Here is a 13520-nt window from a genome sequence, read left to right on the forward strand (position 1 = left end):
TTGTACAATATTCAGGGCAGTGCCTTCCTGGAGGGCAATATGGCAGCATCTATCGCCCTTGGTCATAGCAATTCCACTTCCAGATTTCTGTATAGGTCAGGATAGACTGGGTTATTTTGTGGTAACAAAGAACTCCAAAACTTTAGTGTCTTATAACAAAAAGTGTTTATTTCTGTATGTACACATGTTCACTAAAAGACCTGATCCTTACAATATGGGTGCATCTCACAAACATAATGTTGACTGGAAGAAGTCAGACATCAAAGAGGACATACTGCATGTGGCAGAATTCTTCAGTGACCCTCCAAGATACCTGGAGCCGGGTAGGCACATATCTGCCCCTAGTTATTCAGTCAAACACTAATCTAGGTACTGCTGTAAAGGAATTTTGCGGATTTACAATCCCAAAGCAGTGAACCTTAAGATAGGGAGATTATCCAGGGGAGGCCTGACCTGGTCAAATGAGTTCTTTCAAAGCAGAGCATGTTCTTTGGCTGCTGGCAGAAGAGGAAGTCAGAGTTAAAGCATGAGGCAGGTTGACATTAGAGAAATTCTCTGTTACTGGCTTGAATGTGGAGGAGGCCTTGTGACAAGGAACATGAGTGGCCTCTAGTTGCTGAGAATGACCCCTGGTTGAGAGCCAACAAGAAAACGGGGACCTTAGTCCTACAACCACAAGGAAATGAATTCTATCAACAACCAGTGAACTCTGAAGAGGAACCCAGCCTTAGAGGAGACCCTAGTCCTGGTGGACACCTTGATTTCAGCCCTGGGAGGCCCTGAGCAGAGAATTCAGCCACACTGTGCCTGGATGTTTGACCTACAGAAACTGTGAGATGATAGTTTTGTGTTGTTTTAAGCTGTGGAGTTTGTGGTCATTTGTTACAGTGGCCACGTAAGACTGATACACTGTATGATTCAATTTGTATAAAGTACAAAAGCAGGCAAAACTAATTTACGCTGATATAAGTCACAATAGTGGCCACTGTTGGGAGTTTATTGACTAGAAAGGGGCTCAAAAGAGGCTTTGGGGGTGATGGTAATTTTTTCTTTGGCCGTACCGCATGGCTTGTGGGATCTTAGTTCCCTGACCGGGGACTGAACCTGCGCCCTCAGCAGTGAGAGCGCAGAGTCCTAACCACTGGACTCCCAGGGAATTCCTGATGGTACTGTTTTTTGATATGAGTGCTGATTACATGTGTGTTCAGTTTGTGAAAATTCAAGCTGTACACTTAGCCTATGTTCGCTTTTCTATATGCATATTATACTTCAATAAAATATTGAAACATACATTTTGGTTTTTTTCCAAAAACCCACATAAAACAACATTGTTTTTTCTAATATGTCAATTCTTATATGTACTTGCTTACCAAAAAAGCCCCCCAACCTACAAAACGAACTGAAACCAGTGATTACCCTGAGGAAAGGGAGTGGAATTAGATGTGGGTCAAGAGAATTTTTGTGTTTTCTATGATATTTGAACTTGCATAGAGTTTGCAGTCATGAATGACTTGGGTCACTAAAGACATGAAGGTAGAAGGAAGAGTAAAGCACATGTATCGATCCAGTATCGTATTTGAGCAGAGTACTTCTTGTCCACAGTGGAGGCACACATTCACCCAGGACTGGAGGACACTAAGACAGACCCAGCCATCCCTCCTGCCCTGTTCCATAACAGTAGCTGCCATTTGTTGGATACCTATTCTCTGCTGGGTCCTGTAAAAGGTGCTTTATCTCTCTAATTTCTCCTGCATACCTTACAAGACAGCTGATTAGGATCATCCCCATTGTACAGAGGAGGAAACTGAGGCCCTGGAAGGCTAAGTGTTTGCCTGAGGCCAGACAGCTAGTAAGGAGTCAGATGGAGATCCAAATGCTGGTCTGACTCCAGAAAGTGTGTTCTTTCCGCTATAGTTGCCAGCTCCTCCCATGGTCTTATTGATTCTTAGGCTGGGATACATCACTGTATTATGATTCATTCATTCATTTTAAACTCTGAGTCCCTAACTCCTCCGTGGAGGTAACACCTGAGGTGTTTCCCAGATTACTTTCTTCCCCCTTACACGGTGAAGTGCACCTCCAGGCATGGGTGAGATGTCTGGGAGAGTGGGGCTGATATAGAAGGAAAGACACAGTGTCTTAGACAGGATTGACTTGGACTTGATATTGAATTCTTAAAATTCCCCAGGGTGACTGGATGCTTAGGGTGACTCAGTCTCCTCCTGGGGGCTCGGCTCAGCCTAGCTTCAAGCCACAGGCTCTGTGATGTGGATTCCAGCTTGCTCTCAATATGATCACCCTGTATAGACTATATTAATAAACTTGGTGCAAGCACCGTAGACATGGAAAGTGAAATCCTATCCCTGCCCAGGAGATTCCAATCCTCAAGGCATAAGGGCCAAGCCATCCATCGAATTGCAAAAGACTTAACAATGGAGGCAGCTGACTCGAGCCTGGACTTGACTCGGAATTCACTGAATACCGGAGAGGGAGCCTGTTCTGCAAAGGCACTCAGGTTACGGAGATGAAAGAGCAGCCTGCAGCACTTGACCAGAGCCTTTGCAGCGAACTTTTGAGAATGAAGGGCAGGAAAAGGATCTGCTCAGGGCACTCGGTTTCTTAGGCTTTTGGGGACTTCTTACGTTCTTTTACATGAAGAACAGTCTGTAAATGTTCCTAAGAGGAACTGCCTTATCATTTCAGATCAGTTTCAGGGGTCTTGGGGGGAGGCACAATTCAGCCTGAATATCCTACTCTCTGCTTTTAATCCAAGTATTAGGCCACAAACTCTAGTGTATAACAGAGCTCAAAGAAGGCTTAGAGAATATAGTAATGTCTTTATAGTGAATAGTTTATATCATACTAATTCTCCCTCATTTGACAAAATCTGGCTGTATCAACTATCCAGGTTTTGATGAAATTAGTGTTGAATAAAAATTTTTCCAGTTGATATCCAGCATAAAATGTCTGTTTAGGATGTTATAGAAGAGCATCTAATGCAGATGATAAATCACATCTAGCCATATTTCCAGATGCAGTCAACGAAGAAAATAGCCTCTCCTGCATTCTGGGTTTGCATCATCCTGGCAAATTATTGTTGTTCTCGTTGTTGTTAGTTTGCTAGGATCTCAGCTGGAGTAGGATTTGTCCTTGATAAGAGAGCCAGAAACTGTTCATTTGACAATTCATTATCTGGCTCTCTTCCAGAAGACTCTGGAACACCAAATGTCAGTTTCTGCTTTGACTTGCTACCAAACCGCTGGCAAGATCTGGAACTATGGAAACATTTAGGGTGAAATGCTGGGTGTCTTTTATTTTCCTTGAACTGTGTCTGTCCCGCTCGCTCTTCTCCCTGGAAAAAGCAGCTTATTGACTTGGTCTAAAAAATAAGCTATTTGTTCTAATGGAGCTGTGGATGTTGATACAAACTGTGGGGTGCTTGTGTGGCCACATACTGCTCCCTTGATGAAAGACCTCACAATGTCACGCTCTTGGTGCCATAGATGGAGGGTTGCATTTGTAGCTGGGGAGAGCTAGGACACTTAAAAAATTTTTTTTTTTATTTTACTGAAGTATAGTTGATTTACAATGTTGTGTTAGTTTCTGGGGCACAACAAAGTGATTCGGTTATCTATCATCTATCTATCTATCTATCATCTATCTATCTATAATAGTTTGCATTTGTTAATTCCAAACTCCCAATCCATCCCTCCCCCACCCCCTCTCCCCTCCAGACTTGGCAACCGCAAGTCTGTTCTCTATGTCCGTTTCTCTATGTTCTCTATGTTGTATGTTCTCTATGTCTGTTTCATAAATAAGTTCATTTGTGTCATATTTCAGATCCCATATGATCTAAGTGATATCATATGATATTTGTCTTTCTCTTTCTGACTTACTTCACTTAGTATGATAATCTCTAGGTCCATCCATGTTGGTACATATGGCATTATTTCATTCTTCTTTATGGCTGAGTGGTATTCCATTGTGTATATGTACCACATCTTCTGGAGCTAAGACACTTTTCATACAACCTCGTTGGCAAGGAAGGGACTGGGTCACTGGGCACAAGGAAAGGCGATCAAAACAGTTTCTATCAGCAAAAGTTCCTCTTTCTGGGATGCAAACAAAAAGGAGGGGAGAGTGGATTGACCGGCTTTTCCAGGCCTTTCCGCCTGATGTTTGCTTGGAAACCTCTGACCGTTCCAGCCCACTGTGGAGCGTCCTCAGAGCTTTCACTGCATTAGAGCCTGTGTCACAGATTAGTCAGTGGCTCACTATCCTCAGGTTCACACACGTTGGCTGTATTTTCTTACATCAGTGGTAAGCTCTCTGAGAACGTGGACCAGTCTCTGTTGAAGATACTGGGGTACCCAGTAGGATATAGTTAGTGCAAAGAAAACATTTTAAAACCATATATTGTCAAGTAAGGGGAAAACTAACATCTCTTGAGCACCTGCTCTGAGCTAGATCCTTTGTGAGGTGCCTGGGCATTACCTCATGTTGGCATGTGTGCTTGGGTGGATTAAGGGGGTGCTCAGCAGTGGCAACTCCGTACCAGCTGTGTGCCCTTGACCAAATTCCTTCGGCCCTGAGGCACACCATTTTCCACACAGATAAAGTGAGAACAACGATGGCTGCCTCGCTGAGTTGTTATGAAGGTCCAGTCAGTGTCTGTGAAAGTATTTGGTCAACTGAGAAGCCTTAGACCAAATATTATTGCTATTGGGAGCTATGGAGAAGTTTTAAAAATGAAGCTAAGGTCCCAGCCTTCCAGAAGGTTATTGCATAGTGGAGTGGACAGAGTTGCTTATGACACTTCCAAAAAATAACACTATCAGATAATGTGGGTGACGTCCCAAGGTTGTGTGCACGTTGAGTTACCCAGTTCGCAGTGTCTCCATCTCTGCTTCCCTCTTTACTAAAATTCAGACTCTGAGCCCCTACCCTCCATCTCCTTCAGTGCTCTCAGAGCAGGTGCATGGACAAACGTGTGTGCGTGCGTGCGCGCGCGCACACCCCCACACCCCCACACCCCCACACACCATGATCTCTCTCCGCCCAGCTCTCCTGCCTAGGATGAGGACTATCTCAGTCTCTCTCTCTCTTTTTTTTTTTTTTTTTTTGCGGTACGCGGGCCTCTCACTGTTCTGGCCCCTCCTGCCGTGGAGCACAGGCTCCGGATGCGCAGGCTCAGCGGCCATGGCTCACGGGCCCAGCCGCTCCGCGGCATGTGGGATCCTCCCGGACCGGGGCACGAACCCGCGTCCCCCGCATCGGCAGGCGGACTCCCAACCACTGCGCCACCAGGGAAGCCCCTGTCTAAGTCTCTTGATATCCCATTTGGGGACGTGATCTCTCACACTCTTGGAGCTGGATGAGGATCACTGGGGCAGCGGAGTCACTGTGGAGTTTGACAGATTTGGGTTCAAGTCACAGCTCTACTACTTCCTAGCTGGGTAGCTGTAACTCTGTAAAACCCAGTTTACTCATCTGTAAAATAAGTACAACAGAAGTAACCACTTCATTGGGCTGCTGAGCATGTTAATTAAAAGAGAGCATGTAAAGTGTTTAGCCACGTGCTTGAAACATGATAGGTGTTGAGTCCGGGAGCTCTCACTGGCATAGTTTGCTAAACATTCTGGAGTCAGCCTGCAGGAGACATGACCGTGGCCATGACATGACCATGGTGCAGAGCACTGGAGCATCCTTGACAAAATGTTGCCCTCCCCTCAACCGCCCCCCATTACAATTCTCACCCTTCATTCATTCCTATCAACTCTTCTCACTGGGGACTTGAATATTGTCTTCTGCATCAGCTAAATCTTTCACAAGATGGTACGCACTGAGGCAACTTTCTTCGGTGGAGATGAACGTTCAACGTGTCTTTTACCAAGTTCATTTTCCCCTGCAGCTCTAATGTTGTAGCTTTCTGCATTCTCAGGCCTTTTGGCAAAATGTGGATTTTGAAAACGTGTACGTAAAAAAGTAAGTCCTTTTCCAGGTTTTGCTCTCAAGCCCAGTTAAGTCTAGTCTGGCTCGCTCTGATTAAAAATTAATTTTCATTTAGTCTGTGACATGTATGATTTCTCTAAACTAATTTTCTCTTTTCCTGGGTGGTTCTTCTAAAACATTCCCCTTCAAGCCCATTTGAGTGACAAAGAAATCCTTTTCCTGGGAGCCACTTTGGCCTCAAGGCTAGCTTCCTCCAAATCCTTTGCGTTGCTCTGAGATATAATTTTCAGCTTTTGTATTTTATTATTCAAAACTGGAACTCCCACGGAGACCAGTCAGGAGATCAGCAATGGGTATGCTTCTGTCTTGCAAAGACCCCAGAGTAGGAGAACAAGTGGGACGCTGTGGACCAGGCAAGGCCATTCTTGGTTTAGTTATTAGCATTATTAAAACCACCTAGGGCTTTCGTGTCAGCTGGAGGTCACTTCTCAACACTTTTCCCCAGTCCTTCAGTTTTTTTTAAATATAAATTTACTTATTTTATTTATTTATTTTTGGCTGCATTGGGGCTTTGTTGCTGCGCGCGAGCTTTCTCTAGTTGCAGTGCGCGGGCTTCTCACTGCAGTGGCTTCTCTTGTTGCGGAGCACGGGCTCTAGGTGCGTGGGCTTCAGTAGTTGCAGCATGGGGGCTCAGTAGTTGTGGCTCGCAGGCTCTGGAGTGCAGGCTCAGTAGTTGTGGTGCACGGGCTTAGTTGCTCCGTGGCATGTGGGATCTTCCCGGACCAGGGCTCGAACCAGTGTCCCCTGCATTGGCAGGAGGATTCTTAACCACTGCACCACCAGGGAAGTCCCATTCCTTCAGTTCTTTTTTTTAAGTTTTCAAGTGTACTTTGTTTCTACAATCACGCCATATGTTAATGGGTACATAATGCTTTTTACTTGGCATCAATTATGAGTTGATTTTGAAACAATTCAGTATGAAACCAGCTGGGATGATTAGTGTTCTCTCCATTCCTTTGGGGTGACTCTGCAAACAGAGGACAGGTTCCATTCTATTCCAATTTGTGTTGCTGTATACGCCCATACAGCAACATGGAAAGTGGCTCCACTGGCTAATACAGCATTACCATATTTGTCATGGAAATCAGGTGCCCGCTTCTGGTGGTTCTGCCTTGCCATTGTTTGCTGAATGCTTCGAACTCCGAGACGATTTAGTGCGTTTTTGGCCAAGGGAAGCATGGTGAAGCTGAAGACAGAAAGGCGGTAACTCCAGTCCTTCAGTTTTGACTTCACCTTCCAAGTCGGTAGAAGCCTGGAAGGCTTATTTTCAAGTTTCTTTCTTACCCACTGCTCTAAGAAAGTTTGCTCCTTATGAAAGTTCTTCTTTTGCTTTTCAGACTCAGCCACTAGCTGGAGGGTCATCTTCGGTAGTGCATTTTTGCCCACACAAAGTGGGGCCCCTCCTCAGCTCTTTTAGTAGCTGGCGTAGCTTAGATCACAGCAAGTGCCTGCTGGGATGGGCCTTCAGCGTCATCTAATGCAGGCCCTCAGTTTACCAAGGTCAGCAGCTAAATCCCAGAGACGTCAAGAGACTAGCCCAAGGTCACACAGTGAGCTGGCGGCAGAACTGAGACTCTAACATTGTTTTCTTGGGCTCCGGCTTGGCGCTCTTTTTACTCGGCCACGGTGAACGGGTGTTGGCGGCCCAGCTCTGGCTCATACAGATCGAACACAAAACTGACTGTGTTTTTCAGTCTGACCGCTGTGGTTTGCTCAGCTGAACAAGTCGAAACTGTTCTGGCCAGATCGACCATTAACTTTTGAAGTGAACGGAGTTGAAAATTAGTGTCAATAATTGACAGTGGGGCTGGCCCTGTAAGTTCTGCACATACTTGTAACCCTTGACTTTACTCCACCTCAGCTCCCCAAGCATCTCCTCCACTGGCCTGTTATGCATCTTTCATCGTGTCTTATGGTGGGGATCATTCATTGGGGTCATGCACTGCCCTCTTTTTAAAAAAATTTTATTATTTATTTTAACATCTTTATTGGAGTATAATTGCTTTACAATGGTGTGTTAGTTTCTGCTTTATAACAAAGTGAATCAGCTATACATATACATATGTTCCCATATCTCTTCCCTCTTGCGTCTCCCTCCCTCCCACCCTCCCTATCCCACCCCTCCAGGCGGTCAGAAAGCACCAAGCTGATCTCCCTGTGCTATGCGGCTGCTTCCCACTAGCTATCTACCTTACGTTTGGTAGTGTATATATGTCCATGTCACTCTCTCACTTCTTCCCAGCTTACCCTTCCCCTCCCTGTGTCCTCAAGTCCATTCTCTACATCTCCATCTTTATTCTTGTCCTGCCCCTAGTTTCTTCAGAACCATTGTTTTTAGATTCCATATATATGTGTTAGCATACGGTATTTGTCTTTCTCTTTCTGACTTACTTCATTCTGTATGACAGACTCTAGGTCCATCCACCTCATTACAAATAACTCAGTTTCGTTCCTTTTTATGGCTGAGTAATATTCCATAGATATCTTTTTGAGTTAGTGATTTTTACATTTGGTAGAAGCACTGCCCTCTTTCCCCTCTTTTGTAGATGTCTCCTGCCAGGGGTCACGTGGACATGTCCCACCCCTCGGCGCGATTAAACGGATCAGAGGCTTTCCTCCTCCAGGGGACACCAGCCAGGAGAGCACTGGAGAGGTGTGGAGGGAGGGTGAGAAAAGACAGCAGGTAAAGAAGACGGGTGGGGGCAAAGCCAGCCACCTGTCATTAAATGTGTGTATGTTACTGTTGTGGGAAATGCAGCCAAGAGCTCAAACCAAAGATAGAGTCAAAAGGGAAGAAGAAGGAACATTTCCTCAAGTCTACTCCTTCTAGGAACTAGACTGAGTGCGCCCCAGAGATTATTTTTGTTAATTCATACAACAACCCAGGGAGCTTGTTATAGCCCCATTTTCACGGATAAGAAAGCTGAGGCTCTGAGGGAGGAGCTCAGAGAACCCTGATGAAACCCCAGGCTGATGAGCTCTCCAAGCCTGTGCGCTCTCCTTTTTTTAAAAAAAACTCATTTCAGATTGGCTTCCTCTTTACTATACCCCTAAGCCAGCTTTTGGAAGGTACCTGGTCAGGCTGTTTTCTAAGATTGGAGACTGAGGCCCAAAGAAGTGATGTGACTGTCACAGGAGCAGAGTCTGACCTGCTGCCTATGGTGGTTTCCAGGCCTTGGGTCACCATGGCTTTCAAGGCCCTGCCTGAACTGACTCTTCCATTGTCTGTCAGTGAGAAGTGGTGGTGTCACTGTCAGGGAAATGGTGGGCAGCTCCCATCAGGAGAAGGGCAGCCACGGGTCTGCATGTTCAGAGTCGACCGTGAACCCTGGTCCAGTGCTTCTTTCTCTTGCCTTTGCACCACACGTTCATTCAGCATACACTTCACCCTGGCATCATCCTCCTCTTTTAATTCCTTCAGCCCCATGGCTTTTTTTTTAAAGCTAAACAAATAAAAGTCAATGCTTCATGGGGGAAAAATAGACAGTGGTTGAGAGTGCTGTCTATAACACACTCAACCTGTTTAGAATATTAAAGCTCGAATTTCAGAGCAGCGCTTTCTGTGAAGCACTGCTGCTCATTCAGTTTGGAGAGACGCATAAAACCAGCAACGAAGTGACTCAATACTTTGCATGCCTTCAATCTTTGTGACAAAAATCGCCTATAATTGAGAGTATGAGCGTTTTTTTGTTTTAAATTAGCGACAGCTGGAAAGACAGCATTGCGGCGAATGCTCGGGCTAAGGGGAAAGCATATTTTTTTTTAGTGTTTTATGCTCTGTATAAAGAATGGCAGCACTTTCTTCCACAGTGAGTTTTCAGTTTCTGTTTCAATTTGAACAGGGGACCCTGCTGTTACCCCTGCCACATAGGCTCAGAACAAGTCCAGCTGCTGATGGCCCGGTGCGCCCCCCCCCCTGCCATGTGAGTGTCACAGAAAGCAGGGAGGACCATGCTCTCGCCTGCAACAAGGCGCTGAGGGTTTGGCAGCACTTTGGCCCTGAGAAAGACAAGAAAAATGTGTGACTTACCATGTGAGAGCAGGAAAATGCCCTTCAAGGCACAACACCGACTTTGCCTTCTTACAAATAGGGAAGCTGAGCCCAAGAGCGAACAAGTATCTTCCTCGGGGTCAATACAGGGTCTCATTCGCAGCAGTCAACACAAGAAGCCAGGTCACTGGACTCCCAGGCCAGCGCGTTCTCAGCCATCTCCTGCTCTCCTCTCAGACTCCAGCAAAACCAAATGCATATTTGGGAGCGCAGTGCTTAGTATGCAAGCCAGCCTGACCTTTATGTTCCCAGAATCGGCAACGTTTTGTGGAAACCATGGAAGGACAAGGTTCCGGAAAAATAATGAAAAGCACACCACACTGTGGAGACAACCAGAAGCCCTGATCAGACTGTGGAGTCGTCACCTTCCAAGTCCTGAATCCCAAGTACACACACACACACACACACACGCACGCACGCACGCACACACACACACGCAGCAACTCAGGCTGCCCTAAGAAAGAAGGAGATGCAAAACCACAGACCTGACAATTCAGCCAGTTTGCTTCCTCTTCTGCCCCCCTCCCCAATCTCCAAAATAGGGCTGATTTCTAGAGTATCAGGATCTCTGTTATTCAGTTCCTGAGAGGAACCGGTTCCTGGGAGGTGGGCCTAGCCCAGCGCTGCAAGAGGTCTCGGAACGTCCTGCCAAGGTCCAGGCCTGGCCTCAGGAGAACGTGGCGCTTTGGGACACACACAGGAAGAGTTTCCTCTTCTTAGCAGGGAGCCTCCTCATCCCAGGAAGGGTCCTCTGAGACTTGTGGGCTCCCCTACTGCCCCCCAAAGTTTCTTCCCACTTTTAGGAACCCTGATATATGAAATCCACCATGAGAGATTCACTTCTTTCTTTTTCTTATAGCATGAGGGTGGAGGAAAGGCTTGTAGATGCAAATATCCTCCAGTGAGCTGGTGTATATATTCACACTAGATTGTTAGTGACATATCTGATCTCAGAAACCAGACTTTACAGCCCCTTCCTGTTCCTTCTTTGCACAGAGCAAAACCACCAACCTTGCTGCCCTTTGCTCTGAGCGTCGGACTGTATGTGAATGTGTTCCTCTTCGTGACCCAAATGACTAAGTCCTGATTGTTCCCTGTACTGGTTACCACTCTCCCACCCCCACCCAAGGCACTTCCCCATGTTCCAGTCCCACCGATATCTCTTAGAGTAGAAACTCCAGAGTTAGTTGCTGGGGGCATGAACGTGTGACCCACTGTTCCAAAAGTGTTTCTCTGGGGATCCACTGAATGTCATTATGATGGTGTAATGGTTGGGGGGGGCCCTCAGATGGCTCCATGAGGAGAGCCACATACTGGAGAGAACAAAGAGGTTGAATGGGTGGCCTGGGAGAAGGTATGGACAGCTGGCAGGCTGAGCTCCTGAGGGACCCTCGTGGCTCCCGTCACCTGCCCTCGCAGACATGTCCTACAAGCCTGGGGGCATCAGGGGAGCTCTCAGGGAAGCCAGGAGGTCTACCTTGTAAGTTGCTGCATCTGGCTCCTTGGTATAAGTCAGAGTGTTCCCCCCAGGATGCTCCGGACAGGTGAAATGCCTGAAATGCAGGTTTCTCAAGAATCCCTCATGCCTGTAGCCAGACAAATGGTCTCTCACTGTCCCCAGTAGGTTGGGGGCCACATGGAAGTCCAGCCAGGACTGGAGACATCTGGGGCGAGGGGGGGAGGTAAGGGCAGGGGGCACAGCTGTGAAATCGCCTGAGAAGAGCCCCTGCCTTCACTGGCCCGTGACTCAGTCAGCACCTCTGAGCTTAGAGCAGCAGGTAAACACTGCCTCATATTTGGAATTGCCCAAAGGCCATCCTCACAGTGACCCAGATGGCCAAAAAGGAGGAATTAGTCCTATTTTACGGAAGAGGAACCTGAGGCTCAGGAGGGGCAGGTCATTATCCCAGGGCTGCCCAGCAAGGAAATGACAGAAACTCAGGATCCCCAGACCAGCGCTTGCTGCTTCACTACGCAGAGAGAATAGAAGAGGGACGGAGCAGGGTTCAGTGAGGGCCCAAATGTTCCGAGGGAGATCGTGGGAGAGGCTGTCTCTGGAGGGACTCATCTCACCGGCCCCCACCTCCCAGACAGCGCTGCTCTGAGACACTGCTGTCACCCCGTGCTCCTTCTGCAGTGGTGGGACTAGACAGCGGTGGGCACTCATTCACGGAAATACCAGTTCCCGGTATGCAGCAAGCTCCACCCGAACAATCGGATGGGAACCGTCCCCGAGTCCTGGGGACCTTGTTCTAAATGGACATTCCTACTTTTCTTGCTAATGCTTACATTGCTGGTCCTGCATCTGAAAAGAGCCTTTTGGACACTTGGCTTGAGGATGGTCTGCACCTATTTATTAGAAAAGGTGCTGTTAGGAAATGGATGGCTTCCTGGGTTCAAACGCTGAGGCTCTGCTGTGTGACCTGGGGCACATCCCTTTCCCTCTCTGGGCCTCAGTTTCCTCATTTGTCACATCACCTTGGATTAGATGGCCCCCCTACGATGTAGTATTTAGTCATGTACGTTCCTTTTAATACACCTTATATGAGTGAAGGCTTCCTGTAAGCACGGGGCTTGGTGCTGAGGATTGAGCAAGAGGAGGGGGAGTAAAGGCCAGTCCCTGCTGTAAAAAAGCTCAAATTCCCATTCTGACGCGTTTTTTGGTCGTGCTTTTCCTTCATGCTGACTTACCTTTTCAGAAAATGCCCCCGCTTCCGTTGGAGAATGGAAATTGGCAAGGAGAGAGGGAAAAGGTCCAATTTGCGCCTTTGCTATTTTAGGGGAGGTTGAAATTACAGGCCAGAGTGTACTGATGTGCTCACTGGAGTGACCTCCGTCCTCCAAGACAGGAGAAGACCCAGGTCCTCTGCTTGTTAAGTGGTTTGAGCTCTTAGGCGTGAGGCATTATTACATAAATTCAAGCTCGCTCCAGATCCTTAGTACCCTGAGTTGCCTCAAGGGGGTAATGGCACTGCCTGCGTGTGCAGCCCGGGCGCTCGGGCCGCCGTTGCAACCGGAGCGAGAAGCGCCCGCCCGCACCACCTGTCCCCGCCGGCATTCCAGAGTAGAGGCCGAATTGGCAGCAATCCGGCCCGGATCAGTCGCCGCCTCAGTCCGCGCGGGCCCTCCTAGGGGTGTGTCTCGCGGATTCAACTCCCAGCCGCTCCTGGACGAGCCCCTAAAGGCTTCTTCCTCTCTGGCGGGAGCCGCGCGCGCCCCTCTCTTCGCGCTGCTGGCCCGAGGCCGCCGCAGGCGGATGCACGACCTCAGGAGACGCTGGGACCTGGGCTCCCTCTGCCGGGCCCTGCTCACCCGGGGCCTGGCCGCCCTGGGCCACTCGCTGAAGCACGTGCTCGGCGCGATCTTCTCCAAGATTTTCGGTCCCCTGGCCAGGTACGTTTTAGGCGAAAGCGGGACTCGCGCTCCCGGGCCAGGGCGCGCGGGAGCCGTGCGGGAA

At 47.9% G+C, this 13520-nt stretch overlaps 2 protein-coding genes across 3 annotated transcripts in view; one reads left to right on the forward strand and one right to left on the reverse strand.

The window, feature by feature from the left end:
* Positions 1 to 6891: 6891 nt before the first annotated feature.
* On the reverse strand, positions 6892 to 7219 carry LOC132513606 (cytochrome c oxidase subunit 7B, mitochondrial-like). The gene has a single exon (XM_060138098.1). It carries the CDS (start codon positions 7189 to 7191, stop codon positions 6949 to 6951), a length of 243 nt encoding a protein of 80 aa, XP_059994081.1. The 5' UTR covers positions 7192 to 7219; the 3' UTR covers positions 6892 to 6948.
* A 5809-nt stretch (positions 7220 to 13028) lies between these two features.
* HS6ST2 (heparan sulfate 6-O-sulfotransferase 2) overlaps positions 13029 to 13520 on the forward strand; it is a 288368-nt gene continuing 287876 nt past the window's right edge. For both annotated transcript variants that reach the window (XM_060137873.1, XM_060137874.1), the window contains exon 1: positions 13029 to 13456. In XM_060137873.1, the coding sequence (XP_059993856.1) occupies positions 13029 to 13456 (428 nt within the window). The remainder of the gene's footprint in view (positions 13457 to 13520) is intronic.

This window comes from Lagenorhynchus albirostris, chromosome X (assembly GCF_949774975.1).
Source record: "Lagenorhynchus albirostris chromosome X, mLagAlb1.1, whole genome shotgun sequence".
Classification (NCBI taxonomy): Eukaryota; Metazoa; Chordata; class Mammalia; order Artiodactyla; family Delphinidae; genus Lagenorhynchus; species Lagenorhynchus albirostris.